Source organism: Hippoglossus hippoglossus, chromosome 4 (assembly GCF_009819705.1).
Source record: "Hippoglossus hippoglossus isolate fHipHip1 chromosome 4, fHipHip1.pri, whole genome shotgun sequence".
Taxonomy (NCBI): Eukaryota; Metazoa; Chordata; class Actinopteri; order Pleuronectiformes; family Pleuronectidae; genus Hippoglossus; species Hippoglossus hippoglossus.
The window spans coordinates 5841557-5868614 of NC_047154.1; the positions used below are offsets into that span (position 1 = coordinate 5841557).

The 27058-nt window shown below is 42.5% G+C and overlaps 1 protein-coding gene across 1 annotated transcript in view; it reads right to left on the reverse strand.

Moving 5' to 3' along the window:
• Positions 1–9783: 9783 nt before the first annotated feature.
• Positions 9784–27058, reverse strand: part of herc2 (HECT and RLD domain containing E3 ubiquitin protein ligase 2) — a 43004-nt gene continuing 25729 nt past the window's right edge. The window contains 40 exon segments of the mRNA XM_034582090.1: positions 9784–10752; positions 11721–11933; positions 12022–12127; positions 12230–12420; positions 13722–13837; positions 14071–14167; positions 14169–14266; positions 14390–14538; positions 14936–14963; positions 14966–15011; positions 15143–15256; positions 15258–15278; positions 15280–15342; positions 15532–15549; positions 15551–15622; positions 15625–15722; positions 15840–15979; positions 16099–16190; positions 16538–16699; positions 16902–17079; positions 17228–17442; positions 17544–17858; positions 17974–18129; positions 18246–18371; positions 18691–18809; positions 18960–19118; positions 20254–20385; positions 20484–20591; positions 20739–20892; positions 20983–21174; positions 21263–21406; positions 22546–22732; positions 23265–23436; positions 23962–24187; positions 24686–24830; positions 24921–25092; positions 25407–25488; positions 25651–25828; positions 26063–26297; positions 26387–26468. Of these exon segments, the coding sequence (XP_034437981.1) occupies positions 10480–10752; positions 11721–11933; positions 12022–12127; positions 12230–12420; positions 13722–13837; positions 14071–14167; positions 14169–14266; positions 14390–14538; positions 14936–14963; positions 14966–15011; positions 15143–15256; positions 15258–15278; positions 15280–15342; positions 15532–15549; positions 15551–15622; positions 15625–15722; positions 15840–15979; positions 16099–16190; positions 16538–16699; positions 16902–17079; positions 17228–17442; positions 17544–17858; positions 17974–18129; positions 18246–18371; positions 18691–18809; positions 18960–19118; positions 20254–20385; positions 20484–20591; positions 20739–20892; positions 20983–21174; positions 21263–21406; positions 22546–22732; positions 23265–23436; positions 23962–24187; positions 24686–24830; positions 24921–25092; positions 25407–25488; positions 25651–25828; positions 26063–26297; positions 26387–26468 (5574 nt within the window). The 3' untranslated portion in view covers positions 9784–10479.

Consider the following 27058-nt stretch of genomic DNA (forward strand, 5'->3'; position numbering starts at 1 on the left):
ATCAGTGTTTGCATCTCTTCTATGAATGTTTCTTTTTTTCATCTTGCATTATGTCCTGTATTGTATAAAAAAATGCACATTATGTGTCTCCAAAACACATGGGGCATCTGAGGATTTTTTTTTCACGGACCTTCTCATGTCTTTGAAATTCTCATTCAACAACAACGCCAATGTGTGTCTGAGTGGCAGGGGAGTGGGTGAGAAGGTTAAGCCAGATTTAGTCTGAGGTCAGAGGGTGGGAACGAAGGTCTAAAAAAGATTTGTCAAAACTGCCTTACAAATTGTTTTGGTGAACTGAGAGTGAAGTCTATGGTACCAGAAATTATTTGTATACTAAGATTAAATATCATAAAAGGGCCTCGGGTAATAGATGATTGCTTCTCAGCTGCCCATCAAATGACCCCTAATTGTAATCAACAGAGAAAGTTAATGTTTGAACCCAAAATGCTGGAGGCCGAAGAAAATGAGATGAACCCTGAGCATCTGTCTCCCAAATTCAACTATATTTCTCTTTATGCATCAAAACCAGAGGCTACAACACAAATTTTCCGATAAAATGTTATCTGTACGTTGCTCATCCACAATTTTTTACTGAGCATGGAGCCCAAACACAACTGTGAACTGTTAAAAAAAAAAAAGATTGATTAATTATATCAAATTTTGGGTGGTGCTAACAAAATCAGAGAGTGTACCTTGAATTCCATCTCTTAATTCATTTGGCTTTGACCAAACACAACATAGCAGATTAGGATTTTTAACATTCCGCCATCCGTGATTAAGAGCCAGTGAACCAGACTAGCAGGATTTAAGTAATTAGAAACTTACCACCACTAAAACCTTCCCCCTATGAAAATGATATGTCCGGTGAACTGAACACATTCAGCGACAAAAATAGATTTCCATTAACTCTACATCTCAAAGTGATCTTTGCAGCTGAGCAATAGCAGCATTCGCTTCCTTCATTCTGAGAATCGGCAAAGACAATGTTTCCCATTGAGCGGCTGCAGTCACCTGGTCTGGACTCGCTGCTGCCTGTGACACCAGGAGATGAAAGCTACACAGAGAAGATGTCCGGGGGGGGGACTGCACACTGGTCTTGTGGGCTGGTGTGAGATACAGTAGGAAGAACAGATACGTCACATGTGGAACAAGGAGAGAGGAGATGAGCTCAGGGCCTGGACACCGTGAGCCCTGCGATGAATGACTTACTCTCTGCTGAATACTGTTAACGTCACACATGTTCATACCAACATTCATGTGATGCAGGGGGACATGGGGCCGATGTCATGATGGTCCTGGGAATGATTTGATTTAGAAAAGGTGGATGTGTATAAACACTGATGGTCATTTACAGCTGTAGCTGCACCCACAACTCTGTTGTAAAAAAAAGATTTGTTGCAGACCCAATGGATAAGATGTCAGTGGCCGCGAGTGCCTTTTTGACACTAACACCCTCCCATTTATTTTTCTTTATTTTAACTTTTATAGTTTTTTTTCTTATAAATCTGTTAGTCTGTCTCTCCATCCGTCCGTCTGTCTGTCTGTGGAGAGCATATCTCTAGAACCCTTGATCTTAATGACGATCTTCACGTCCGCCAAGTGTAATAATAGTCTCAATGTACACAATATACATTCAATGTTACAAAGAAATTCTTTAAACAGGAGACCAGTGCTCTGTAGCGCTGGGGGCGGGGCAGTTTGACTTCATTCTGTGGACAGAGTTGAACATGTACAACGTTTGTCTTGTTGCTGACATGCTGTATATCGAGCTGAAATACAAAGCTTTTATTTTGAAAAGTTGTGAACTAGCATTTGTAGATTGTGTCTGTTTTTTAACTGACCTCTGAAATAGCTGACTTCCATTGTATGAAAAAACAACACCAGTTTAATAATTCATACAAACTTATATATAAGCCACCCATGTGAACACCGATTAGGCCTAAACAGTTTCGTTTTATGAAAAATATTTACAATAAAATCTTCACTGCAGCTGAACCAGGTAGGATGAACACAAAGTTTTCTACCTTCACTCTGCACCACACTGTTTATAAAAACCTCTACACACAAAGTCCAGCACACAAACAATAAAAAGTGACAGTATATTGTAGAACTGTTTGAGGAGGACTCACTAATGACAAGGAATCATTCTGAAGTAGCTGCAGAGCTTTGACACAGGACAAGAGAACAGAACATTTTAAACACACAGGTTTAGAACACACCCTGGCATCTATTCATATTTCAATGTTGTACAGCATCTAAAAAAACAACATTTTGATTTTAAGGGCGAGAACATAAGGGGCTTCAGCACATTTAATTTTAAATGAAATCATTGACACAAGTTTCAGGTCTCAGCCTAAATATGAGTATGTCTGCATCAATATAGACAGAACTGTGTAAGAGATATAGTCCTTTTAACACAGTCCCAAAGTTAAGGGGTTCAGAAGTAACTGAAAACATGAAGTCAAATAAAATCATTTTATTTGATATGTTGTGGAAAATCCTCTGCAGTCCATGACAGTGTGACCCACAAACATCCTCAGACACAAAGTATCTTCCCTGTTAATGCTCTTCACTGCACTCTCCCTCAGCTCTGGCTCTGTCAGAAACTACATATATACATATATATATATACACACGGATACATATAAATATATATATATATATATATATATACATCTATATCGTTTTGTAGTGTATATATATTATATCATATAAAAAATCTTGGTTGTGGGAGTAGGGGGTGATATATATTGTTTTTATTGATACATAATAATAATATAATATAGTACAATCAATCTGCTTCATCAGCAGATGGAGACAGAAATGCAGCTGTTCGCACTTTGTCAACACAGACTCAAAAATGGAAATTTGAGCTTCACCAATTCCAAAACAACCGTCCAACTCCATCTGCTGATGAAGATCACGTGTAGCAATACAAAGCTCAAGAAGAGCAACTAAATAGACCTTGTGGTTCGACCTTTTTTCTCTCAACTTTTTCAATAATCATCTTTCGGATATTTCAGCTCATCATTACACTCTTCATCAGCCTGGTGAGAATCAGATGCGGTCTTCATCACAGAGATTGAACTGTATTCACCCTCCTCCCTCTCAGTCTACTGTAGATTAGTGAGATCATGTGATGCCAACCCTGTGACCTCTCTGGCTCAGCAGATAGCTAACTAACCTTTCTGAGAGCAACAATGGGCAGGGGACAAGCCACCACTCCCAATTCATCAGGGCACTGGCACAGATGTATCAGAGGTAAGCTTGAGCTACAGCAAGAAGAAATCCACATCTAACCCGAACAAAACTTCCTCAAGGCGAGCTGATGAAAAGCTTGAAGAGGAAGCTCAAGGACAATTAAGAAAACACAAGCAAATAGAAAAAACACGAGCAAATTAAGAAAACAACCTCAGCAATTTGACGACACAAAAAGTCACAACACAAGCAAACCTGGCCGTAGTTCAATGTCTGCTACTCGTCAGTGGTGATGGAACTTCACAAAGCATTGAGCTACAGCCAGATTTGTCACTTTTTTGGGTCCCCTGGAAACATTTCCCCTGTCGTTTTCGCAATTTGAAGAGTTTTTCTTATTAAGCACGTATTTACATGTGTTTTCTTTATCAAGCTCTCAACCACCGTAGATACAGGTTTTTATCGTCTTGGCCTCCAATCAGCAGTGATGGAAACATGACACCAGGGTGAACGTGCGAGAGAGAGAGAGAGAAAACGCCTCAGTTGTTGGTACTTTCGTGACATTGAACCTCACTAACTGGGGGAAAAAATAGAAACACAACTCTTTTTCCGGCAGTGGGAAAGGAATCAATTGCCCCTTTTATAGATTTATCTGCGTTAAAATACCTTGTGTAATTTTCATGTAAAAGAGGTAGAACATTACTTGACGATACAAAAAGGTCTAATGTATTATGTATTGCGCAAAATTTGAATTAGAGTGATGATAGAGTATCAGGTCAATGATGTAGAATGGTTTGCCTACGGTGTGCAGGCAGACACAGGCTACACGATGCTGCTGTATACTTAAAGGTCAACAGTGACATTGATATCAGGAGTTTTCTGAATGATACACATAGAACATTTAAGATGAGTTTTGGGAGTATTATTGGCCCAGATCTACATTGAGTGATGGCTGCTCTGCTGTTTTGAGGAGGCATGATGAAATTGTGATGATATGGTGAGACCCCACCACACATTTCCAAGCCAACATCATAATAGTTGCTTACCCTTTGGACTGTGCAGCGACGGGCCATGGGTCAAGAGTTTAAGCTTCCCATTAGCTGTGGTGCTGGCGTGAATTTTTCAACCCCAGGGCCTGAGGTCTCACATTATCCCCTGAACCTGGGACCTCTGTAAGAAAGGCAGCAGTGGATCAGTGGCATCGGTCAACTCCTTTCAGCTCATTGTTTGGTTTTACAGAACAGAACATGGCTGTTTTGCATCACCGGTCTCATCAGCATTGTTTTAAGCCAGAGTAGACAACTTGTTTTCACTTCTCTTTGAGCTCCGTAGATGTGAGGGGGACTGAACGGTCATATGATCATTCTCCGTAGATTCATTACTTGAGTACTGACTAATTTCATGTGCTCATGTGTCATATAAAAATACTTATTAATGCCAAACTTGGATTATTACTGCTGATGTATTAATGCGGTTAAAGCAGGACTTTATTGATGCTGTGGTGAATTTTGATGGTGTCTGCTCCCTGAGCTTCTGATACGGACTCCACATCTAAATATCGGATGCAGAAAGACTTTCCATGAGTTTATGTGACACACTTCATTGTGGTCAGGTAGCTGGATGGAGGATTTCTTTCTATACATGTGAGGAGATATCAAACAACGAGAAAGGCACTCGGAAAGCACATATACCTCCACCCCATGGGCTCTTTGGGTCAAGGCCCACCCCTCCACTAAATTGCATGGAAATTGGTTAAGTAGTTTTGACAGATCCTGCTGACAGACGGAAAAACTGGAATGAAAACATGACCTGTTTGGCAGAGGTAATTACATATTCAAATTCCAGCACTAACAACTACTGATAAAATAGAGAAAATGAGGCTGACATTAACTTTTAGCGCACTTCACGTCCACCATCTTGGCATTTCCATCGTCTTCAGGGATCAAAGGAATCTCGTGTAATGTAACACAAATAACAAACATTAAAAAAATGTGAAACAACCATTTCATCAAATGTTAATTTAATAACATAATAGATCATCATCAAAATGGAAATACTTCATTGCTTCAAAACTGAATTGTGCATGACTGGTTGTCTTCTTCATAAGATATCAATAAGCTGAATTTTAAATGATTCTCATGAGAACTTGTATGGTCAAAGTATTTCTGATATCTGATGAAGTTTTTTTGGTGGAAGGGTATCTGATAGCAGACAGAAGAGGAGAGGGGAGAGTGAGAGAGGGATATTTTGAAGGCTTCGCTGGCTGTGGACTCCCACTGTCGAAGCTGCAGTCACATGGTCAGAGTCTCAGCCTGTGACCCGGGCCACAGGAACCTGGCAGGATGGTGATCCTCTTAAGATACTAAAGATCTCCTAATAGCATGTTAAGTACGTGCAGGCATGGAAGCTAAAAAGTAGTAGTTAATGTGGAACACTAATATGGTGGGAACTGTCATATTACTGCATGAAGCTGTATAGTTAATGTGTATTATAACATATACACACATCAGGAAGATGTTTTATGTATTAATACATGGTTGAATATAACACTCAGATAAAAACTGTACTGAAATACAGTATAACTTTTTTTATTTATTTAATGCAATATTAGGACTATTAAGAATAACTGGATGAAGCTTTAATATTAGTTATGAAGAAACATTGTTAGTCTGAGGATGTAGAAGCAGAATTGAACAAAAGTGTCTTCAACCACTGAATTTAGATCACACAGATCTAGAGACAGAGACAGACAGACAGACAGACAGACAGGCCGACAGACTGAGAGACAGGCTGAGAGACAGATAGATAGATAGATAGATAGAGAGAGAGAGAAGGACAGACAGACAGACAGACAGACAGACAGACAGATAGACAGATAGAGAGAGAGAGACAGACAGACAGACTGTGAGACTGAGATACAGACAGACAGACAGACAGACAGACAGACTGTGAGACTGAGATACAGACAGACAGACAGACAGACAGACAGACAGACAGGCCGACAGACTGAGAGACAGGCTGAGAGACAGATAGATAGATAGAGAGAGAGAGACAGACAGACAGACAGACAGACAGACAGACAATGAGAGAGAGACAGACAGACTGAGAGACAGGCAGCGAGGGAAGGCAGCACTGTGGGTCTGCAGCAGCATGTGACTGCATGTGGGAGGTGGACAAAAGCAGGATGACCCTGTTTCTGTACCTTTCCTTGGCTGATCCACTTTTATCAGCACTGTAGATCCGTACTGTATTGACTGTGTGTGAGAGGAGAACCGCTCTTGAAAGAGATGAGTAGTGAAATGCTTCATGTGCAGGATGTAGATCCACTGTCAGGAACTTGACTGTATTTATAAGAACTGAAACATAAAGCTCAGTTTTAGGTGGGTTAGTATAAGAGCTGGGTTGGGAAGGAGTGGATCAGTCATGTGCAGTATAACTTACTTGATCAAAGTATGCAGAACTGTGGCTGGAGTCATGAGGACCGGTGAACCATGTATAAGCAGTATTAATTCCTGGAAAGGCTGAGTGAGCTCTGTGTGACTACTCAGCCTCACCAGTGCTCCGGGCTGCATACTAACGTCAGCAGGCTATCTCCCTATAACAATGCTGATGTGATGCTTAGTTCATGTAATGTCTATTGTGTCAGACATACACAAACAACAAAGAACATCAAGATGATGGAATGACCTAGTTGAGGTTTTTGGCCATACAACAATATTATTTGACCTGATGGTAGTTTTAGAGGAAAAGACAGAGGATCATAAAAGTGGAGAAAATGTACCCTCTGGAAAAATTTAAGTTTGTAAAGTAAAGTCCTGAGGATGTTGGCCTATTTTTGGGGATTGGACGGAACCTGCTGGTGGCGCTAGACGAAAAGTCAAGAGTTAACCAGGCAAAGTCATTAGTCTTCAATAGTCGTTATAGATGGTGACACAAAGAGTGGGATAAGGTTCGCATCACCCTCGATCCTGCAACAAAAAGAAACTGGGATCTTTCCACTGAAAAGCAAATATGCTCATTTCTTTCGGGTTGAGTATTTAGTCTGTTGGTTGTTTGTACTTTATTTGTTTTCAACTTGCATGAATAATATCTACGGATAAAAATCCATATTCTAAATGAAATTGTTCATTTACACCCAAATATTAATAAATCATTCTTAGCAATCTGTACAAGGTGCAACATCCGCTGTCCTTAATCGTCAACTAGGGTGAGGAAAAACATCCCCCAAAGAAGTATCACTTCTGATCACCCCACAGACGCCAACACTGTACCCTCATGTACAACCGCCATGGTGCTCATGCAACCCTCTCCTTGAAATATGCAAATAGTCACAGTAATCAAATGCACACTCTAGTTATGAACTGGGCGTCAATCTTAAGTTGCATTCGGCTCCATTCGTGCTTCCAGTCTGGTACTCAAGTGCAACATCAACCTCTTTTACTGTTTTTTGTTTAATGACAGCGATCATCTCTCCCACATACAGATGTTTCACCTAAACAGGTTTCAACCAACAAAACTAACTTAGCAGCAAAACTTTGCTGCATAATAGCCGAAGCCATCTACAGAGAGTCGGTTCACTTCATGTTGATACAAGAAAACGTCTGATTACAGAATGTGAACATGGATTCAATAAGTCCTGCTCTCAAACTGAAAGACCACGCTCTTGAAAAGGAAGAGGAAAAAAGCAATACTTCTAACCCTTACATTGAAAATATAAAGACGCATTTATTGTGGACTACCTCGTGAGCCCCCCCTACAGAACCCGCACATTGTGAGTGTTGAACTTCTCCTGTTATTAGAAATTCTCTACAAAATAATTCCCTAGTCTCAGTGCCGCCCATAACAATTGTGATTGGTGAAAGAAATACAAACAAACCATTTTATGGGAAACATAATCACCTGCTGGATTATATTCAGTGGCAATGTTCTTTTCTTTTTTTTTGATGAATGAATGAAGCGCTACATTTATAAGCAGTGCTGGAGTCCCCGGGGGAGGAGGAGGTTGTGATGGGTGGTGATAGTACAAAGCACAGGACAGTCACACCAGTGACGGGGTTTGTATCCACATTCCTGTCTGTGGTTAGGTGGAGGTGGTTAGGGGGGGAAACACGTGTCTGGAGTCAGCATTCACTTTTTCTCTTTCAAAAGAGATTGCTATCGTTTCCTGACCTCAACCAAGGCCTGTGAATGCCTCATAACACAACAACGAAAAGTTATATAAGGATAGTTACCAGTGGATAATGTTTGTGAATAATTTCAATGCTGTATTTTTTGGTATAAAATAGTAGAACATTTAAAAAATATGCCATGTTACTGCTAATATATATATTTATTGGTAATTCAGGAGGCTACATGAACAGAAACACTCCCATTTTTCCTGTGTGAACGCCCCCTGGTTTATGTAACAGACCATATGACACAACCACACACGCGTGGATGGAGACCATTCATTCCTCGCCTGCCCCCTCCTCCCCTCCACCTTCAGTCTCTGGATTGTATTGAAAAGCACCTGACTCCCACCAGCATAATGTTCTTTGTGATTATTTCTGTAAAAGCACTAAGTCGACAAAGAATGCTGAGGATTTTTAAGCCAAATCAATCCTTCATAAAGCGTTTTTATTTCTTCTTCTGCTTGTGCCTTTGAACTACACAGAACTATGCATGGGTGGAGTGGAAGTAGACGAGTAGACGACACATACACACACAGGGGGGGCGTTTACTACAGCCAGACACACCGTAAGGAATGTGTAGTCTGAGAGAGTCTGAGCATGAGTAAGGGTCTTAAGACCCCCAACATCACATCACCTTCTTCTCTCAGCTCAGTCCCAGCTCATGATGCTGGAGCACTGGTGACAGCAGCACGCTACACTTAACTATGGGAGATTTCTTTAATCCCATAGAGGTTTAACAGAGATGTACAGTATACAGGTAACACTGCACCTTTGTCCGGCCTCAACCTCTATGCCACATATTAAAATGGACCCTTGGAGAAATTATAAAGCCAATCTGAAAAATTTTGACTAAAACTCCACGTGAATCAAGGGCGAAAAAACCTGATTTTAAAATCCAATGGCTTCACGAGATCAGGATTTTAACCCTTTCCAATGCATTTTACACAAGAGCCTTAATCCAGACGACATTGTTTGTCGAGTGACGACATAAAACATCAACACAGGAAACGAGTGTTTCAAAAGAAATTATTACAAAAGCTCCTTGTTTCTCTTTCTGCTTAATTTCTTTTTCAAGAAAGAACCCTGCACATCCTGCTGTGTTTCTGGCATGTATAAAATATTAGATTAAAATACACACAGATATTACATTGACATTGAACCTTACCTTAATCGAAACTTAACTGTAACCTTACCCTAAGTCTAATGTAAACCTAACCTTGCCCAAACTCTAACCTAAACTGAACTGCAACCTAATCTTAGCCTAACCCAATCTACCCTGATATTAACCTAAACTTACCCTAACCCTAAAATAATCATAGCCCTAAAACAAGTCCTTACCTAAACATTTAAAATGCACATTATGGAGACTTGCTTTCTGAAACTAAAAGGAAGACTCACTCACTCAGTCACTTACTCAAGGTTTTAATCTTTTTTTCTTTTGTATTTATTAACAGAAATGTATGAACATGTAATATGCAGGAATGAGACCCTCTGTGAATACATGGCACAATCATATTATATACATTCTTTAAGGAGACAGTGCACAAACATGGTGGGGGGAGGGGGAAATACAGGAATCTTAAAATGACCCTTCAGTGGGCTCCGACTGACGTGAGCCGAGTGAGAAACAGTGACTTTTTCAAGTTAAAAATGTTTTTTTCTTTTACTTTAACAAAGAAACATGGCTGTTACCAAGAAATAAAAAGAAATACTACTGTTCTGTCACACATCATTTTCTATATACAAACTAGGGACAGGTAATTCACATAAACCAGAGGGAGAAATCTACCACGGTGCCAGGCTGGAGCCTTTTTTTTTTTTTTCTTCTTTAAACTGTGTAACTGTAATATTATACATAATTCCCATGTAACACAACAATCACATGTGCAGCTGATCACCCCAAATATTTTGAAAGAAACTAAATCAGAGCAAACGTGTGTTTGTTCCTCTCTTTAGCTTATAATGCTTTTAAAGCTCATTGCACATTTTTCCCCCACAGACGTTTGTGTCTTAGTAGAATGCCTACATGAATGTGTGTGTGTTATTAGCTGACACTAACGCAGTCTCTCGGTGGCGGCTCTTCTTCTACTCGTTCTTCTGCAGAGGTCAGAGTTCAGTGTCCAGTTAAGTAGTCCTGGGTGGAGTCAGAAGCAAAGGAGTCTGCATCCTCGTTGTCGGAGTCTTCGCTGCTGTCGTCAGCGGCGGGCTCCCCGGACAGTGCGATGCGGGCGTAGTCGTCGGTGTCGATGGACTTGCAGAAGTGGATAGCATATTTGAGTTTTTCCTCCAGCACCTGTTTACACGAGTACCTGGGCAGCTTGAGCAGGAAGAAACACGTGTAGGACTCTGGCAGGAAGTGGTCAGGAGGGTTGTACTTATCCAGAACCTGAAGAGGGTGAAGATAAATTAGATTCAGGTTAATGTTAGTGTCTCATGACTACACAACAATTAACTTAAAAACAGTCATTTTAAGAAACACACTCTCTACAGTAAACATGAAGCTACAACCAGCAGGGGGTTAGCTTAGCTTAGGATAAAGACTGGAAAGAGGGGAAACAGTGAGCTGGGCTCTGGTCAAACTAGGGTTCTCATGTTTTTCCCAGATGGGCAGTGGTGTTATATATATTCAATTCAAGACTGTGTATTCACACTGTATTTGCCAAAATATAAACAATTGCAACACAGCTGCGTGACTTAACTGTCTCATTTCAAGATTCCAAATGTGACCGTATGTATCTTTCCATCCCTGAGAAACAAGGGCTTGAATGGGTGGATCCTTCGTGTGCCCATAACATAACTTATTGTTCTTTCTGTATATATTGTTGTTTTATGTCCGATTGTTGTTTTTATGTCAAAATGCACCAACCACACCAAGGCAATTTCCTGTATGTGTAAATATACTTGGCAATAAAAAGAATTCAGATTCTGATTCTGATTATCCCAGGCTTCAATGCGCTTAGGTGACAAACCATTTTTCACAGAGGTAATGATGTCAGCAAGCAATTTTACGTCCAATGCTTGAGTATCACCCTTCAAATGTACCGAGCAATGGTAAACATGGTAAAAAACCAAGGGGCATTAAAGCTTTCTCATCGTGTCCAAAAGCAGCTGAGTTGCTGAGCATCAGCAGTAAGGGTGGGACAAGATGGTGACACCAATCACGAAAAAAATCCTCTGTAGACCTGTCTCATTTGGTTGGGCCTTCAGAGGAGGCAGCACCAGAGCTGGGACACAGCTATTAACTCTAACGCTAAAAGACAAACTATAAATGGACCTAAAAGCAATCACACAACTCATAATGTAACACATTTCTTAAAATATCAAACTTTAAGTTGTTGGTTTTCCCCGTCTCACCTGCACAACGAAATCCCGCCCACGGAAGTCAGCAATAGTGCGAGGCAGACGTGTGCGACCCCAGACAAATCTCAGGAAAAGAGACCTCTCTGTGTTGGAGAAGGACTCCATTACTTCCCAGAACCACTGGATGAGCGGTGATGTCGGCTCCACCCCTTTATAGGTGGCCACTGACTTCAGCAGGTGGAGTGGGATGTCTGGGCTTCCACACACCTGAGGGATTATACAAATAAAAAATAAAAAATCAGCCCATTGAGTGAGAACGGAAGAAATGGGACAAGGTAAAACGGCTCCCACTCACCATAGTTTCCAGCTCATAGCCGGTGAAAAGAGACAGTAGGGGAACAGGAACCACTCGAGCCATGCCCTCGCGCACTGCAGACACCTGCTCGTCAAACTCATGGAGCCTGCAGGGTGGAAAACACAAGAGGCAGGAGGGTAAACACACACACACACACACAAAAATCAGGAGAATGTAACTTTTACTCATTCAGCTATTGTTTTTTCACCTGTAGTTAATTGCCAGGCGCACATATTCTGCACGGTTCTCCAGGGTGATGTGGGAGTACTTGGAGCTGAGCTGGATGTCCTGGCCGCTGGCATTGGGCACCGTGAAGGGCAGGGTCATGGCCTCAAACTCCTCGGCCGTTGCCTCGTTGTCCCGGATGTACATCAAGCCGGGAATAAAATCCTTATCAACCTGGGGAGGAACACATGAGATGAGACAAGAACTTCATAAACTATCCCTTTAGCTGGTATGTACGGTACGATCAGCTGTTTGAGTGTGTGCGCAGGAGAGCACACTCATGCCCACAGCCCAGTTCCCGTGAGCTCCACACGGTTCCACTCTCTCTCCAGTCTTGTGCTGGATTCATTTCTTATCTAACCTTTGGAATATCTCAAGGGCAAAACCGCAAAACAAGAGAAGCTTTGTGAGGGAGCGGGGCCTTTTTGTTCCCACCCCAATACTCTCTGAGAGATGGTTCTGGAGCTCATGATCACAGCGTGAGGGATCCGGGTGGACTCACGTCATCTTACAAAGTTTGTCCATCCTTACTTATTTCGATAAAAATGAATGCAAGATTATATTTGCCCGAAGAGCAAGTAGAGTTTAAAGACACTTGTCACACTGTAGTACTCTGTACCATTTAGAGCAGGGAGATAATGGGCTTATGCTTTTAATCTGTCGAGGAATGTAAAGGTTATAATGAAGCTTATGAGGGTTTGAAATGTTAAACAATGAGCCTCATGCAAGAAAATGTTTTGTATTATTATCCTAAAACACTTTTCTCCCTGTTTCATGTGAGTTTTTTGAAGTCATCTAAATTCTAAACTGCAGAGACTTGATCTGAATAATGCCACCTGTGGATGAGAGGGTTCACATTCTTCAGATCTAATCATTAGTGCAACAAATTACAATACAAGGTTTAAGTGTCATTCACAACAGTGTTACCAAAGAGTAAAAAGAATTTCACACTGCGAAGCTTCACGTCTCACAGTTAGAAATCAGCCGACAAACAGCAGTGTCTGTTGTATTCAAGAGAGGGTTTTCAAAGTGGATCCCTCCTCCATTCTTCTCATCATCGTATGAAGCAGCACGTCTTCTTTGCAAATTGTATAGTATTTTCAAGATGTTTCCTCTAAATGCATTCAGCATTCTACTGGTGTATTTACGCCTGGTATATTGCCCAGATAATTACCATGGTTACAATTGTTAAGATCCTCTCACATTCTCAACCTTGGAAAACGCTCCAAGTTTACAAACATTAACTGATTCCAAGTTTATAAACTCATCAACAGATCAGACCAGAGCAAACACACCAAGGAAACCTCTGAAAACGGCCAGAGATTTTTTTTTCTTTTTAAGTGACATATTCTTAGACAAGTCATAAAAGGTAAATATGTCTATGCAAGTGTTTATTCTTTCACACATTCAATCCTCATCATTGCACTCACACTGAGAGCCCCTTGGTGCACTAAGGAGCAGGGGTGTGTACGTACCTCACTGAGGTCAGCAATGGTCCAGGTTCATGCTCTGCCAGCTGTTTCCATACAGGCCTCTGCCAGATTCAGACTAAGAGGACTTCCAGTCCGGATTGCAATACCCAGGAGAACTCCTACAGACACAGCAAGGCAGAGCGCATTACCCACCAGATCAAACCTGTACACACCATGTGCCACAGTGTTGAAGAAAATGCCAGCATGTTCAACTGTTCAGGCCAGGTGTTTTTATCAGTGAAAATGCACAAGGAGCATTTGTGCGTTTTAAAATGAACATGAATATTTTTGGTTTTTGTTTATCAAGGATTAACACAGCAGCAGAAACTGACTGAGAGATAACTGGATATACCTAGGAAGCGGAACATGCTCATGTGAAGAGGGGACTTGGCGGCGGGGTTGAGCAGGAAACAGTCCCTGTTGGCGCCTGACTCGTCGCGGCCGTTGGGGGGTGACAATGAGCAGCGGAGTCAGGGCGTTCTGCAGCTCCTCACACATTTCTGCGATGGACTCACTGTAGCCTCCGCCGCAATCGTCCACAGACTCCCCTGAAAAAATTTTAACACAGGTTGAGTTAAAATGACCAGGATGAGTAAAGGCTCTTTGTTGATAATTTACATAAAGCTTAAGGAAACTCCACATCAGAGATTTTTGTGGACATGGACACCTACCAACAAATTTGACCTTCCAGACACGATGAGGAAGCAGCAGGCTGTCTGGACTGAACGAGCTCATCTTGGCACACATCTGACCAAACACAGACTTTGTTCCGTCTGGACCAGCAAGACCCCCTTTGCTCCGGGAACGCTTCACCTGCAGGGTGAGGAAGAAAAAAAACTTCTTATGATTTTATTCGTTTCTGTTAATAACTTCCTTCTGGATAGAGAATACTGAAGGGCATGAAATACTGGATATGACAGCTCATTGCACCGTGGCTACAACCGGGGGGGGGGAGTGTTAGTAAAGTCTAGCACTCAGTCCAGGAACCCCCACAGAGCAGGAGCTCAGATCTCTCTCTCGCTCTCTCTCACAGAGAAAAATCCCTTATAAAAGAGAAGTCATGTAATGACCGTCTGAGTGAGACACACAGTGAGAGAGAGAACACACACACACCACACAGACAGAGAGAGAGAGAGAGGGGGGGGGGGGGGGGGGGGGGAAGCTTGAAGAAAGATAAACGTCACTGTGAGATTATGAGAGAATAAATGTACCTGTATCCTGTGAGCTCCACCACAGGTCCATGCGTCTGTCTCTCACCATTGTGGCTTTGAACTACTTCCTGAAAGCTGCTTCCTGTTCACAGAAACCAGATAAACAATATATTAGTGCCAATCAAAACATATCAAAAGATTTCATTTTGGCTGTATATCCGCTCTTTTGTGCTTTATTCTGCATGTTCTGGGTGTGAATTCCAGGCCCCCCACCTTGCCCTGGGAGATGAGGATGCCCCTGAGTGTGTCAAAACCGACAGGGGGTCCGTGGCCTGTCTGGCCCAGCCGACCCTCCAGGTCAAACATGGGTATACACGGGCAGAATAGCCTCCGAGATGTGATGCAGCAAGCAGCAGCCTGTTCCTCAGCGCCATGATGGGGATCTCTTGCAGGTGGTTGTACTCCATCGGCACCTTTCACACAGAACAGAGACAGTCAGAAACTGACAGCCTGACAGACGTATGCAAGTGGCTTGTTTTATTGATGCTAGTGTCTGCAAAGCTTTACTGCCATCTCCTGGAAGCTGTGATTTCAGTCCAGCGATAAAAATAAAAGAGCCAAGCTAAGTTCCATTTCACAGTGTGGGTAAGTAAGCTGAGTACCTGTGCAGGCAGTTTCCCCAGCATTAGTGGGCTTGCTTGTGGACCAGGCGAGGGTGTGAGCAGAGCCACAGGCCACCCTGTTGATTTTTCTTGCCCTGCCAGCGCTGCCACCAGCCGTGGCCTCTGGATGGCGTTGGTGGTCCCATCTCCAAGTTGGCCCTCATCGTTGTCACCCCATGTATACACTTCTCCTGTGCCAAACACAACAGCAACGCTTTCAGTGCGGCTGCACTCCAAACCAACTGAACTGTTGGGACTTATTGATAACACATGGCAAACAGGGATCAACAAACAGGGGTCCTTCTTACCATCCTCTGTGCAGCACACACAGTGCAATGACCCAGTAGCTATGGCGATGACCTTCTTCCCTTGTAGCCCCTGGACCTGTCTGGGCCGTCGAACATGGTCGTCAGAGCCATGGCCCAGTCGATGATAGTCTCCTTTCCCCCTAAGAAGTACACAATAGAATAGAATAGAATAAAATAGAATAACACAATTAACATCTCAATTCTAACATTTGACGGTGCTTTAAAAAACATCTGTAACTCAAAATCATACTGTACATACCATGTGTACACTGCCCCTGACTTGGTAAGAGCCACAGAAAACTGAGAGCCACATTCCACTTTGACGACTCCGAGGCCGGTGAGAGAGTCAATCTGAAGACAAAAATAGAGAATAAAAGAATTTATGAATCTATCGTTTGATGCACCACATCACTCCCAATGCTATCTGATCATCCATTTAAAAATCTAACTTGTGTTGCTTCATTAAAATACAATAAGACAAATCTGAGGGTTTAAATGTGAAAACTAAACAGTGTTTTTGGTGATCAGGACAGCAAATGAGGATTTGAAGAATTATATATAACAAGAACATGTAGGCTGTGGTTGTGATGATGCTCTTTTGCTTGACTTGTACTATATAAAAGAACTAAGAAACAAGACACTTGTATAGTGATGCCTTTGCTGACCTCCAGTACACACCACTGTGTAATTTGACTTACCTTCATGGGGATTTTACAGCCATCACTGCCTCCTCGGCCCAATTTGCCGTAGTCCCCATCTCCCCAAGACCAGACCATGTCATCATCACTTAGACACAGTGTCTGGGCGTCCCCGCTACCGCAGGCTACATCAATGACCCTGTGACCCTGCAGCGCATCCACCTGGATAAACAACAAAGACACAAACACTAGCTTTACCTCACTGTAATTGCTTGGGGAACCTTGTCGGAGTGCTGGCAAGTAGGATTTCTGTCCCAACACTGACGCACGAACATGTCTCACACACTTCTATAAAAGGGACGTTTTCATGGTAAGTGCACAACATTTTGGTTTGTGTGACAAAGTGGGTAAAGTGTTGACTGACCAGCTTTGGTTTAAGCTGGTCCTCACTGTCTCCGTGGCCCAGTCGTCCATAGCGACCCTTTCCCCAAGTGAAGAGCTCTCCGCTGGCAGTGATACAGGCGCTGTGTGCTCCTCCGGCAGCGATATCCACCACTTCAACTCCCCTCAGGGACTCAATTACACGAGGACGGTCACAGGGGCTAAAGTCAAGAGGACTCACAGTTACTATAAAAGCACAATCCTTTTACATGGTCTTTGTTCTTATGTGTTACAGTGACATGGGTTTATATTATTGTGTGTGCAATGAGCTGAAAATTCAAGGTGCAAAGTGACCAAGTGAATCTCGACCTTCTGTTCCCATGGCCAAGTTTTCCATCCTCAGCCTCTCCCCATGAGTAGACTTCTCCCTCAGAGGACAGCGCCAGGCAGTGCTTCCCTCCAGAGTTCACAGCCACCTTCCGGATGAACACGTGTTGGATGGACTCCAGTAATGTGGGGGTGGACACGGACTCCGTGCCACCAATACCCAGTCTGCCCCCTGCTCCATATCCTGTTGCATACAGCTGAGGATCGAGAAAAAAACATTAGAATGACATCATATACATGTCCACACAAAGGGCGTACAGTGTTTGATAAAAGGTGACAGTGGGTAATCTGAACAGACCTTTCCATCGGCAGTGACAGCAAACAGAGTCTGCTCCCCCCCAATAAGCTGCACTGGCCTCAGCGTGGCGAGGGCTTCAGTGGGAGTGGGTACTTTGACCTTCGCACCCTCTATGCCCCCCAGCTGCCCTCTGTGGTTGTGGCCCCAGCCGTAGATGGTGCCGCTACCCCCGGCTGAGAGGGTCCAGTCATCTGGTCGCCGGTTCATCCACTGTACAAGCTGCTCATCGTGCTCACGCTTGAACAAGTCGTGACTCTCATGAAGGCCGTTCATGCTCTCGTGATCGGCCATAAGCTCACGAATTTTCTTTGTAACCTTCAAAAGGGAGATAAATGTATGATGGAAGAAAAGGGATTAAGACCATTCTCAGATCAAGGTGTGATGAAGAAAAGTGAGGGCTGGCAGAGACAGCGCAGCCTGGCACACCCACCTCATCCAGGAAGGGTCTGGGTTGAGAGGTCCTCTTGTCTAGAGCCACAGCCACTCTAGAGGCAGTGCAGTATCTGCGGAACCAGGCCCACTTATGGGTCTCAGCACAGCAGGGTAAAGTGTCGAGCTCAAGATCACAGGCAAGTGCAACCAAGACCTGGACAAAATGTTAAAATTAGCCTCTAAGAGAAAACAGCATTTAATAATGAATGTTCATACACTATATTCTCAACACATGGTGCCATGTGTGTGAAGACGCAACTATTATCATACCTTGAAAAATGGACTATGAAGCAGCTGCTTCCCTCCCCTGACGATGGGGTCCTCATACTCATACTGCCTCTGCAGAGCCTCAGGCAGACCCTTTACCAGAGCGGCCAGAGCACTGCCTGTGAAAGTCTGAAAGAACATGTCATTTATTGATAAATTATTATTAAAATTACTGACTTTATTTTTATTAATATCAGATGGTTATTATAATATCAGGAATATGAAAAAGGTGACGAAAAACTGATTTACTTGAAAAGTACTTGACACACATTGAATTCTAGAACCTCAGCATAACTGAAACAACCTGATAATCTGGGTATTGCATAAAAATACATATGTAAGATCCGTACAACATTCATTATCCAGTATAAATAGGACAAAATAATATAGTAGTAACCATAACTCAGTCGAGTATTTAGCATCTACAGTATGTGCAGACTGTGCTCACCATAGAGCGAGCCTCGCCGTCACTGTCTCCCAGCAGCCTGTTTATGTTGATGGACTGACCATACTCCGTGGTCAGGAGCTTTCGTAGTCTCTGCAGAGCCCACATCCTGTGTCCAGCAGCTGAATCAAATAAAATACAAAATGATGATATATTTAAATCCTGACACAAATATTTTGACCGTACATTAAATTTAAAATTCTAGTGAATTCTGCCTTTATTTTGACTATAGTAAAACTTAATCATGGTGAACAGAGACAATCACACTGTACCGAGTGCACTAAGTTGGGCACACGCCGCAAGTGAAGCAGCTAAACGAGGCACGATGCTCCTGTTGGAGGCAAAGTTCAGCCTGAAGTCCAGGAGACATGTGACCAAGTCCATGGAGGGGCAGGACAGGATGCAGCGATCAGACAGCAAATCTTTGGGACCTGAGAGAAGACATTAAAAAAAGCTAAGGGTCATAACACTTCACAGCGTGTGTATGTGTCATTGTGGTCAGACAATAACATTTATACAATTATAATCTTTTGTCTTTATTGACACATCCATCAAACATCCTCAGTGCTGGTTTAAAATGTAAGTGAATCCCTCCAGTTAAAAACTAGTCAAATCTTCTTTGGCAGCAATTACCTCAAACAAGAGCTCCCTCAGAGCGCCATGGTGGCTGAACAACTGGAGCACATGCCACGTAACCACAGCGTCCTCAGTTTGATTCCAGCTGTAGCCCTTTGCTAATTATCAAACCCCTTCTCTCGCCCCTTGTTTCCTCTGCACATCAGACCTTCACCTTCAGATCAGCCATTTTCTCTGTCTGATGTGAGCGTGTCTCTTGAATTCATTACACAGCATCTCTGTTGGTTTGAGGTCTGGGCTCTGACTGGGCCAGTCTATAGATTTACTCTGACGTTTGGGGTCATTACCCTCTTACATCACCCAGCTTCCACTGATCTTCAGCTGGTGGACATCCAGCCTAAAATTATGCTGTAAGATACGATCCTTTATAAACATTGAAATTCAGTTTCTCCTCAGTGATGTGGAGCTGCCCAGAGGAGACCCAAATGCTCCATGATGCTTCCTCCACTGTACTTCACTGCTAGGATGATGTGTTCATGTTGGTGAACAGCTCCCTCTTTATACCATACAATTCATTCGTAGTTTCATCAGTCAACAAAACAGTTTTTCAGTAGCATTCTGCAGTGTCAACATGGTCGCTGGAAAACTTTAGTCAACCGTGGATCAAACCAGAAACATAAAAAAATCATCATATCCAGGCTGGATGGTTTCATCTATCGGACTCCAGGTTCAGTTAACTACTGCCTCATTCCACAGCATCATGTACACTTGTTTATAACAGCCTTCGATGTACTTTGATGAAGATCTGACCATGTTTTAAGAAATATTGCACTTTCTATGCCTCTCCATTGTAGTTTGATTTCAGAAACCTATGTAGTGAAAAGTGCAAAATCTGGTGTATTTTTTGTCAATACATTATGTATATGATATGCCACTCAGAGTATGTAAACATGTGGTATCAAAACCAATGCCACCATGTTTGTAGCTCACCAGCAGCAGGCATGATGGGATAGACAGTGAAGCGCCAGCCCCAGCCATTGACAGAGCCATCACTGGTGAATTTCCACTTGAGTTCATCTCCAGGGATCCTTAACTCACTGGACCAGTCAGACCACTCCCGACCTGAAACACATGCACAGCATGTTACAATGCAAATTTTTGATCCATTGGCTTTACTCGTGTATGATGTCAAATATGTTTCACTGCCTTCCTCTCATCACCTGATCTAACAGAGACAATCCTATTGGCTCCGTCCATGATTGTCAGCGGGTCGTGGCGTCTCTCAGTTGAACACTGTCGGTCAAATTCTATCCTTAGACCCTCAGCGCCTTAAAAAAAAAAAAAAAAAAAAAAAAGAGGAAAACGGTTTATATTCAACAGAGAAAATTGTTTTGTTCATTCAAGTTAAAAATATTTACTAACTTATGTGTTAAACAAATAATCACTACAGGCGTGTGCCAGATTTTTCTGTTTACCTGGGATCTTCACTGTGCCGCTTGTAGAGGTGTCATCTGTGTACGGGTGGCTGCTCTCTACAACAACTGGCTGGGAGGACAGACGGCCACTCTGTGAATCCGTGGCAACGTCCTCCAACTCAGTGACGCACAACTCCAGCAGCATGTCAGCAACCTGCACATAATCCAGGGCCAAACATCTGACGTTAAGAGCTGACTTCCAATTTATCACAGGCCTGCACACACATGGAGTCTAAAACATTACCTGTGGATAAGCTGTGCCCATGCCAGACAGCACAGCAGACAGCACCTCTTTGCCCTTCTCTCCAGAGCGACATGACACAGCCAGTTTGAGCACGTCCACCATTACTCGTGTGTCATCAGGCACAAGAAGGCTGGTGAACTCGTCCAGGTACTGAGGCTCTGGACCGACCACTTTGCTCTGGCTCTCTGAGTCCTGGAGATGAACACAGTGAGTTAAGTATATACTTGAGATGTAATGTTTCACCAAACACGCATATCGGTTTATCCTTAGACTGACCGACCTCTTTAGTCTTTGTCATGGTCTCGGCTATGATGCTGGCTGCTCCTGGATCATCAGTGACAGGGATGAAGGGACGTGAGGAGGCGCCAGAGGAAGACGGAGTCACAGCTGATGATGGTGAGAGAGCATCTTCTGAAGAAGGATTCTACACCCAAAAAAACACACAATTAACCATTACCTCCACCATTGAGATTATGTCTTCGCCCCTGTCCATTTGTTTGCTTGTTGGTTTGTATGTTTGTTTGTGAGCAAGATTACCCAAAAACTACAGAATAGATAATGATGGGTCAGGGAAGAACCAATTTAATTTTGGTGCAGATCCGGATCAGGGGGCGGAATTGTTTTGTCTTTAACATTGTGAGATAGTTTTTATTTGTTTGTTTTTAACATTCTCTCAGATTTCCCAAGGAATAATTCATGGATGGAAAAAAAAAATCCGGTACATTAAGGGAACTGATATCAATGAGTGTTTGTAATTTGGTCCAGCTTGATTAAATATTAGTTGACTATTGGGCCTTGGAGGAGGTACAGTATGTGCTCTACTGAGCACAAGCCTAGTTTGTGTATTGGCTTGGCCTTTTTACATAAGCCATGTACGTTACATTCAGACACTTAAAACTATTTAATGGTGTTACATATATGTTTGTATGAGCTTATTCCAGAACTTTATTTAAGCTATATTTATTTTAATATTGAGTGCTATATTGAATGTACTATAGGAAGTACTCATTCTCAATAGCTGGTACATCATGATATAAAATTGATGATATCTGACAGATTTCTTTATTAAAATGCTATGAGTTTGTTTGGTTGCACTGTAAACGGACACATCGGCTGCTCTTCTGTTGTATTACTGACTGGGAGTGTTTTCTTTAGTATTAAACCACATTTGCTGTTGCCTTCTGAACCACAACGACAGAACCAAGGATTACAACTTTTAACACCAAAGATAAAAACAGAGAAAGTTGTGGTGGAAAACAGAACTATAATTATGGACAAAGCCCTTTGAGAGTTTCTGCTATTTCCGAGTTGGACCCGAATACAAATTGCTGATGGTTGTATTTACACACCTGGTCATTGTGTATAAAAATGCACATAGCATGGTGTAATTTTTTTCTATGAGTTCAGCACAAAACATAGTGGAGGCAGCAATTTCATGACAAAAATTAATAAAATAAATAAAACAAATGGCATACTAACGACCTTACTTATTTATAAAAGTTTAATTTTACAGAGACAAAGTTTGGTGTTCCATATTGAAAGCCACACTGTTATCTTCCTTACCTCGCCCTTCTTGTCCTGCCAGGGATTGGGGCTAATCCGATCCTCAGTATCCGGCGGGATTGGGGGACCTTCATCATCACTCACACTTGATGAGGACGAGGAGTCTGATGGGGGAACAGGTGAGCTGGAGGGACACTCTAATGGCATAATCATGCAGGCTGGCATCAGAGCATCAACTACTGCATCCCTGCAGAAACACACAACACATCCAGTTAACTGTAATACTGACCAACTCAAATTAATGGTACCACTCAACACATTCATTAATTTAGAGGCCATGCAGAGTATTATCTCACTTTGATTAAACTTCCTAAATTTGCAAATTAAAGATATCTTGACCTGGAATTAAAGATTATAATATATTATAATATAGGACTGCACGATATTAGGAAAACATGCGATATGGAATAACATTATTAAATATCGCGATGACGGTATGACACAGCCCGGCCGCAGCGCCACCAAGTCCGGGGCAGACACCCAGGGAGCCATGCAGCCATGTTTTTCATTTTAATCTTCAGCTGTATTCATGCACGAGATGCTATGATGATACTATAATTTAACTAAGCTCAGATAAATGTGAGATCTTCTATATCCTGCATTCTCAGCCAAGGTTTCTCAGACTGCCTCATACTGAAAATTTGAAAGAGCTGCACTTTAACCATGTTCGTCTTCTGGACCATCAGGAGAGGTCCTTCTAAACTCTGTGGTTGACATACCTTGCATACATGATTTGCAGAGCGGACAGCACATGAGACAGACCCTGCTGTTTGGCCGGGTTTCCATCCAGACTGAGAAGAATCTTGGCCAGCGAGGGTCGATTGGACTTCACGTTGCTCTGACCGCTCATCTTGTTGTTAACCGCTGATGAGTCAATGTCTGATTGGACACCTGTGGTGTACAACACCAAAACAATGAGACACACGGGTTGGAGGCTCTTTCAAGAAACTCCAGCCATCATCATTTAGCCCTGCATGTCTGGGCTTGTAGTTCTGGTCTGACCTGTGCCACCTCTTAATCAAAACTGCAACAGACGGTTACACCAGCAGATGTTGTCATGTTCACAGCCGCCAACTACAGGCAGGGAGAGTCATTGCTTCTGTGCTAAATCAGCCACCTAGTGGCACAGAATGTTACAACTGCAGGTTTTTCTGTAGATTGTTCATGTAGAGTGGCTGCCTGTCTGTGCAGGTCTGATAATGCTTTTACTATTATCATCTTTATTATCATCTTTAAATTCAGGTGGCACAGGCTATAATTTAATTTTAAAAAGCCAATTTAGGAGCAAAGGTTTCTCTGCTGAGTCTAGAAATGACTTTTAAGAGCTAGTTCACATCTTGAAAAACAATCATTATAATCATAAAACAAAGATTGGGCGGCAGTTTAGTGTTAAAAGGCTAAGGGGGGGGGGATTACCCAAATAGGAAGCTCCAAGGGAGTCTCTGGCCGTCTGGAAAAGGACAGGCTCGTGAACAGAGGGTGTAGTCACGTCTACCGTGGTCCAGGACACGCTGTGGGAGGAGCCACAGGCCACTCGGGTGATCTTCTGTCCCTCCAGACCCTGAACCAGGGTGGGCTTCCTGTTGACTGTAGTGGTGCCGTTCCCCTGCTGCCCGTGATCATTGTCACCCCACGCATACACCTGACAGAGACACAGAATTCATCACATATGTTTCATTTGGCTCAGAGTTTAGTTTACAGCACTCTGTAAAAACATGTTAGAGTTAAACAAAGACTTTGTGATGCTGTTACATTTTAAAATATGAAATGATCAAATTAATATTCCCTAACTTTAGATACATTGGTGAACAGTGTGGGAATGCAGAGTGATTGGGACGACAAAAACAACACACAAAAATATAGCAGGCATTGCTCCAAGTACAAAATTTAAATAGCCTCGAAAATTGTTTAAACATGCCTCCTCTCATCATCTAGAGTGCAAATATTAACAAATTTGCTCTGAGGGAAGGTGAAATAATCTGTATAACAGCAAAGGTCAGAGGTGTTTGAGAGTAGGTTTATAAACTCCCACTACAGGAGGAACTAAACACAGCTGGACCAGTGCCATGGCTGCAAAATGAGCAGAATGCCTGAATGATGCGCTGTTATAACACTGGAGTTAGTGGAGGTCAATGCAAACCTGTCCAGTTTCTGTGACAGCTAGGCAATGCAGTGCTCCAACAGCAACATGGACTATCTTTTTGCCTCTCAGTCCTTCCACCATCTGGGGCTTCCGTACATGGACGTCTGTGCCGTGGCCCAATCGGAAATAGTCGCCTTTTCCCCTGATAGGGAACACGAACAGTAAACAGTCACATGAAAGCCAAAGAGTAGACAATGATTGATCATGTAATTATATCATTCATCCATCTTACCAGGTCCACACCACTCCAGATTTGGTGAGAGCCAGAGAGAACTGAGCTCCACATTCTATTTGGCAGACGCCCTGTCCGTTTAGCCTCTCTATGTTCTGTGGGATGTTGCAGCCCTCGCTGCCTCCACGACCCAGCTTTCCAAAGTCCCCATCACCCCAGGAGAACACCAACCCTGACAGAAATAAAAACATACATTACCAACCTGAAACACATACGTCCATGTCAAAAGAAAACGTAATTCTAGGGACTGTCTAAGGTGATTTGTGGTCGTCTTTGTGTTAATTAAAGAGAGTGAACATTTCCTTTGTGACCTTTTTTCTTTAAATATTCCAACATTGGAGCATTATGACTCCTGATGGTTTACTGCTTGAGACGTGAAAGTGAATCCTTGTTGACATGATTTTACAACATGAGATTACAAGCAACACTAGGGCTCTTTAAAACCCTGACTGCACATGATATCTTTATGTGCATCAACAAAAATACCTTCATCAGTAAGAGCTAGAGTTTGGGCATCCCTGCTCCCACAAGCCACCTGGATAACACGATGTCCGAGAAGCACTTTAACCTAGATGATGAAGACAGAGCAACCAGGAGTGCATGGTCAATTTAGACACTTCATAGTATGCATGAATTTAGAGCAGGAAAAACATACAAAACAGTCTGTCACTGAGTGCGAATATCTGCTGATGTTAGTGCAACAGCTGTAAAAAATTTGAAAGCTACATACCAGTTTAGGTCTCAGCTGGGTAGTGTTGTCGCCATGTCCAAGGCGGCCGTATTCCCCCAAACCCCAGCTGTATAACTCCCCACTGGAGGTGATTGCCGCACTGTGAGAGCTGCCGCAGGCAATGTCACGGATGCGCTTGGTTTTCAGGGCTTCAATTAACCGAGGTTTATCACAGTTCCTGTTAAAAGAATCATCGTTTTCTTTTAGATGCTGAAGGAAAATTATTAACTGTTAACTCATAATGTTTAAAAGCCTGGAGCAAAGACATTTGAAATCATGGTGAATGAGACCCAAAAAGATATAGTAGTGTTTGCTGACTGAAACAAATCATCTCTCTGGCAGAGCAATGACAAGGATTTAAAAAATGTTGCGCTCTAAGAAAGAAGTAGTGTATCTGTATAGAATAACATACATTCTGCTGAAGTGTCCCAGTTTGCCGTCGTCTCCCTCTCCCCAGGAGAACACCTTCCCATCCACAGTCAGGGCCATGGCGTGGCGCCCTCCAGAATGCACAGCGACCTTCTTTACCACGTAGTTACTAAGCGCAGTGATCTGACGGGGGATGGGGATGGTCCCACTGGAGAGACCCAGGCCCAACCTGCCATTAGTGGCCTCTCCACAAGCATAGATCTTCCCTTCGACTGTCACTGCACCATGACGAAGACAGAGTTACTTTATATACGCCATACATGCAAGTTACATTACAGAATCAACCCGTAAATCATTACACACTCACCTGCAAAGAGGCTTTTTGAACCACCGGCCACTTGTACCACATTGAGAGCAGATAGGGTTTCAGAGAATGAAGGAACCTTAATCTGTGGAGAACACACAAAACAGTGATTAGAGAATGTAACAGGCTCCGAGCCTCTGCCACAGACCCAGTGATTAACCTTGTGTACGGTACTTAGGGTTCACTTTTAGAGAACTTGTACTTAACTTCATTATTAGTATTTTCTGCAACTTTACCACATTTTAAAAAGGGAAATTCTGCAGTTTTTCCTTTGCTACATTCACCTGATAGCTTAAGTAATTCTTCCTACTTTGCAGGCAACGCTTTTACAGTCAAGACATCAGTTTTAAAAAATACAAAGTTATAGATTTAACTATCAAGCAGCAGTGTAAATATTTAGAATTGTCTGTTAATGAAGCAGAGATAATCCAATTATTTGATGAGCAATTATACACAACACTGAAATGTATCATTGTGCTGCATGAGTAATTTTATTACAAAGTACTTTGTTATTTTTATTATTATTATTATAATATGCAGGAAAAGACATTCTCAATACTTTGATACAGCCCTAGCAGATTATAAAAATGTGGCATTTTGACATAGGAAAAACAACCTACTGAAACAGCAAATATGACTGGCACCTTTTTAGTAGATTACATGTCAGTGTCTGAA